This window comes from Austrofundulus limnaeus, unplaced genomic scaffold (assembly GCF_001266775.1).
Source record: "Austrofundulus limnaeus strain Quisiro unplaced genomic scaffold, Austrofundulus_limnaeus-1.0 Scaffold93, whole genome shotgun sequence".
NCBI classification, from domain to species: Eukaryota; Metazoa; Chordata; class Actinopteri; order Cyprinodontiformes; family Rivulidae; genus Austrofundulus; species Austrofundulus limnaeus.
Window position 1 is genome coordinate 1,501,370 of NW_013952495.1, and position 5,303 is coordinate 1,506,672.

The 5,303-nt window shown below is 39.3% G+C and overlaps 1 protein-coding gene across 3 annotated transcripts in view; it reads right to left on the reverse strand.

Moving 5' to 3' along the window:
• Window positions 1-5,303, reverse strand: part of ttyh1 (tweety family member 1) — a 38,102-nt gene that overhangs the window by 19,582 nt on the left and 13,217 nt on the right. For all 3 annotated transcript variants that reach the window (XM_014012686.1, XM_014012685.1, XM_014012688.1), the window contains exon 4: window positions 2,140-2,251. In XM_014012686.1, coding sequence (XP_013868140.1) covers window positions 2,140-2,251 — 112 coding nt within the window. The remainder of the gene's footprint in view (window positions 1-2,139; window positions 2,252-5,303) is intronic.

Consider the following 5,303-nt stretch of genomic DNA (forward strand, 5'->3'; position numbering starts at 1 on the left):
TGTGTGGTCCTGTGTTTTGTTGGTGTATATTTAATATACTTCTAATCGCTATTTCAGTCTTTCTATCTTTCTAATTACTTCTCTCTCTATTTTTCTCTCTGTTTCTATTTTCTCTTCACAAAAAAAGTCACTGATGATGAAAAAATAAACTAAATAAACTAATATTTAGTTTAGTTTTCTACTGAAGTGACAAGAAAAAGAAAAGAAAAAAATGTAATTTGTACTTTTACTTTGTACTTAAGTGCTTTAAAATGCATGTACTTCTGAATACTTAAGTATTTTCAAAAGTAAGTACTTCAGTACTTTTACTTGAGTAGATTTTTGACTGAGTAACTTTTACTTGTAGTGGAGTAGATTTGACCATGAGTATCAATACTTTTACTCAAGTACTAGAGTTGAGTACTTTGTCCACCACTGCTTGTATGCAGCCCATTCTCTCTCTTTCTGTCTCTTTGTGGTTTCCTAAATTAATAAATCTGCATATTCTACTTACAGTATTTTGCACATTCTGATAAATCATCATATATTTTACATGTTTAGGAAGACAAGCACGCTAAATAGATTACGTCCACGATTTTGCTCATTTAACAGACACGATTCTCAGTGCACACTGTTAGTAGCTCAGTCCCAAGTCTTTTGAAGGAGCTTGAAAACCCTTTGATGAATCCAGAACAAGTCTAACATACAGCAGAAGAGCTCAGGAGCCTCCCATAGGTGTTGGATTGATCCGAGATGTAAAGACTGCATTTTAGATATCTTCTCCGGGGTAATTAAACATCCAGTGATCCCTTGGTGCCACAAGGATAGGGAACAGTGTCACGCTGAAAGAGATTTCTCTTAGCAGGACAGAAATGTGACCGCATTAAACAGCCTTGTATTGATGTTTATTCACTTTTCCTCCAAACAGAGCTGCTGGATCCACTGACTGCTGGAGTTCTTTAAATCTCATCTGCATCGATTGTCACAGTCAGTTACTTGATTTCTTCTAACAGAAGCTTTTGAGTTAAATGTATCCATCTAGTTATTAAGTACTGCACAGGTTGGTCTTTGTACTGTATATTTTTGCGTCTTTGTTTGTATACAGTAGTTTAACGTGGCTGATCAACCTTTGAAAACAGAAGAACATGACTTTTACAGTTTTACAGACATCAGCACTTTCTCTTGTAGTGTCCGCCATTTTTTTCCTCTTTGTTTTTCTAGAACCTCCTATTATTTAATTCTTATTCACTTGAGTCAGTAGACTCAAACTTTGCTCTTTTAGCCTTTTGAATTAAAGATAAAACAGAAAAAGCAGAAGTATGAGATAGAATCAAGCTTTTTTATGTCATTTAAACAGAAACTGTTTCTCTTATGGTGACATGCTGAAAATATATTTATATATGTGTGTTTGTAAAAGAACAAACTCAACAATGAAATTAAAATATAACATTAACACGCTTAATGAAGGTACCTAATACATAATACTAATACAGCTCTGTTTTAATCAGTAATAATGATAAAAACAGTTAAATAAATTGGTTGAGTTTCTCATTTCTTATGACGGCATGGACTAATTGCAGGAACATAAACCTCTGATGGCAGAAAGATTTACTGCAGTGATGTTTAATAATTAATTACTTGATGAGCAGGAAATAATAGGTTATCTTACGGTGAGTGTGAGTGGAATTAATCATCTAATTTCACTTTTATATAAAAAAAAAAAGATTAAATCACTATGTGTGTAAAATTAGGCTCAACAGATATGATCCAGTTTATTATGTACCTTAGAGTTATGATTTAAAAATCCATCTTGTATTTGAATTACAGCACAGTTTATTTACTGTGCTGTAGGATAATAAGCACCCTTCCCACTTTTAAAATGTTTAAATATCAACATAAACTATAAAGTAAACTGAGGTGGTTTGCTCGCCCTCATCAGGTGTTCAAGTTTCATCTTGTTTTTGTTTTGACCTGCACCACCACCTGATGAAATCAGCAGTCTGACACACAAACCAGCGCCCCTGACCACAGGGAAGTCGATAAAACGGTGGCTTTTCTCTGATTTTTCTGACCACATGTACACATCTGTCCCCACCCACCTCCACCACGCAGAACCCAACAGCACTGTGACATTTCACTCGCGGGGAATCAGGCACTCACCAGCAGATCGATGGAAGCTAGCGTGTAATTGGCTGTGAGAAGAGACGAGGTCAACTGATACATCCCATCGTTAGCCTCGCTGTTGCCATAGAAACCGATGCCTATGGCAACGCTGCAAAGAGAAGAAGAGAGAGAGAGAGAGAGAGAGAGAGAGAGCATGAGAACACTGTGGGAGGGTGCACATGACAGTGAGGGTGAGGAGGAATAAATGCAATGTTTAATTCAGTGTGTATGTACATTTTAAATGAATGTGACACGAGGAGATAAAGCCGGCGAAGAGGTGATGTGTGCACTTTGGCTGAGCGTATCAAAAAGTGGAGCAAAGGGAAAGGAATAAACAGATGGGAGAGAAAAAACAAAACAAAAAAATATATATATTTATAGCGCTTCATGTTTAAGCTCAGGGGAGAAAAGGTTTGAAAATGTTAAACTTAGCGACATGTTTACACATTTTTCCTGGGTTATTCAAATATTCAGATTAAGGCGCGGGCCAGATGTTCATCAAATCCCCACAAACTCAGGAGGAATGGTACGGCCCAATCTCCCAACAAAGTATGTGACCCAGATTAGAGAGCAGGGAGAAGATGAGGAATGTGCCCTTTTCTGTTTCCGTCTCTGCTTTGCATTTCAAAAACATCAAACGGGAACCCTGTCAAAGGCAGCCTTGTTTTCTTATTTAGCACAATATGAGGGTTCAAATTCAATGTTTCATTTTATTAAATTTTTTTATTTTTAAGTTGAGCTTTCAAATCGAGCATCAGAGAGGAAGACGACGTCACAGCCCAGTCCATGAGGGGGAGACACAAACCAATTTATCCACCTGCTGCCTGGATCAAATCTGCAGCCCATTATGTTGTGATATAACAGCGCAGTGTCAGTGCATATAAAAAAGTGCAGGAAATGGAAGATAATGAGCCCCACCACAGCATTAAAGTGCACTTTAATTTTCTTAGAGCACACAGATGGCTGCAGCTTTAGAAGCAAAGCGTCGCGGCTTCCTCTTCCATTACACAGGAGCGTGTTGGAAAATATGTCAAGCAGCATTTTTTTTCTTTTTGCATAGAGTACAGTAACCACAACATATGGATTGGATGACTTCATGATCAGCAGGTCTGTGGCGCTGAACTGACATCATCCTTGCACATAGAAACACACTGATGCTGGCTGCGATTTGGAAACAGGAAAATAACATGACTTTGAGGCAAGGAAACCACATGATGACGGACAGCCTGTGATTCACAGCCAATTGTTTGGTACAAGTTTGAGGCTCTTAGAGGCATATTATGCTTTGTGGTAATGTTCCGCTAATCAGCTAACAGTTAATAGCGGAGCTAACTTTTCATTTAGCTGATTAGCGTTTTTGCTAACTTTGGAAACTGGTAAGTAACCCATTAGCTTCCACTAAATTTAGTTCTGCTAACCTTAAGTCTGCTAAGGAAAACAAAAACAACAGTCCTCTCACATATGCTTGTGTCATGCGCCTTGTGTGCGCATGTAGCATCTTTAGCATTTTCTGATTCAAATGCTTGTAGTTTTAACTGTGTTTGGTGGATGTATGGCTCTGACTGTTTTATGGATATTTTGACTATTTTATGGATACCACACACGTCTATGTTTAAATGACAGACATTAGTGGTTTAGCCTTTAAAAGCAACTTTTTTATGCAGCATGTTGTCAGCAAAGCTAACTGTGCCCACCATGTTAATGGTCAGCAAAGCTAACTGTGCCCACCATTGCTTTTCTTAGGGTCTCTAATGACATGTTAATGCAGTGTGATAAGGGTAATTGTTCCGTTTTAATTTTGTTGGACCTGTCGTCAGCTTTTGACACTGTTGACCATCCGACTCTATTATTAGATGGACTGAGGAGTTGTGCTGGTATCTCAGGTGCTGTTTTAAAATGATTGTCCTCTTATTTATCTGACAGATCAACCTTTTTGGCCTCCTCTACTTACAGATTCCTTTCCTGCCCTGTTCATTTTGGTGTTCCACAGGGCTCTGTTTTGGAGCCATTGTTGTTTCTGCTTTATATGCTACCCCTTGGTTCAATCCTGTCATCTTTTGAGGATATTTCCTATCACTGTTATGCTGATGAAATTCAGTTGTACATCTCGTTTTCTCCACATGAAGTTGCAAAAGTGGGTCTTTTACTACGATGTTTGGATTCAATAAAGAGCTGGATGAATGGGAGTTTTCTTCAGTTAAATGAAGAAAAACCAGAAGTTATTATATTTGCACCAGATAAAACAAACTCTGCATGGTCAGACACCACACTACATTACTGAACTTTTACATACAGTATTTACACTCCTGTCAGGGCTCTGAGGTCTTGTGATAAAGACATGCTGACTGTTACTCGGACAAAATTAAAGTGTAACTTAACCCCCTGTGAAAAGATAACTCCGCCCCAAGGCGAAATTTGAAAAATGCATCAAAGTGGGTAGGGGAGGGGGTGTGAGTAGGGGAGGTGGGGTTAGAGAGCGGAGGTGTGGCCAGGACGAGAGAACGTGACAGCTAGCATTAGCATAATTGATGCTACATGGAAAGTGACCACAGTATCGCAGAGAGTTACATCTCTGAACGTCTGAGGTGGAGGATTTTCACCCCACACCAGCCTCGGACAGAGGAGGAGGAGCGCTCTGACAGCCTGACAGAAAAAAAGAAAAGCATACAGCTGCTCACGATCACTAGTTTAAATCAGGAATAAAAGTAGTTTACCTGTATAAAGAGCCCTAAAAATCCATAAATTTTGCAAAAAATCCATACAACTCGCACCCGCAGGGGTGGGGGTTCAGCTGAGGACATGAAAGCGCCTGCTGAAGGAAAGGAGGGAGGAAAAAGTAACTTATTTCTAGCGGCAGAACAGGTTGGAAGATGGCTGTTTGATGTTATTTGTTTTTTAAGTCATCCTACAGGCTCTGACATGTTAGATAACTTTGAAAATGAGGTTTTTAAAATGTCCGTAAGACTTGAAAAAAATCCGTGAGATTGCTTTATACGTCCATATACCTGCAAAATGATGTAAAATCCTAATAACTTACAATCTGTACAAGTGGCTGCCTTTCTTTCCCCTCCTCCCCTCCCGCTGTGCAGGACGGCTGGTCTCTCTCTCTGTGTGTGCGTGCGTGCGTGCGTGCGTGCGTGCGTGCGTGCGTGCGTGCGTGC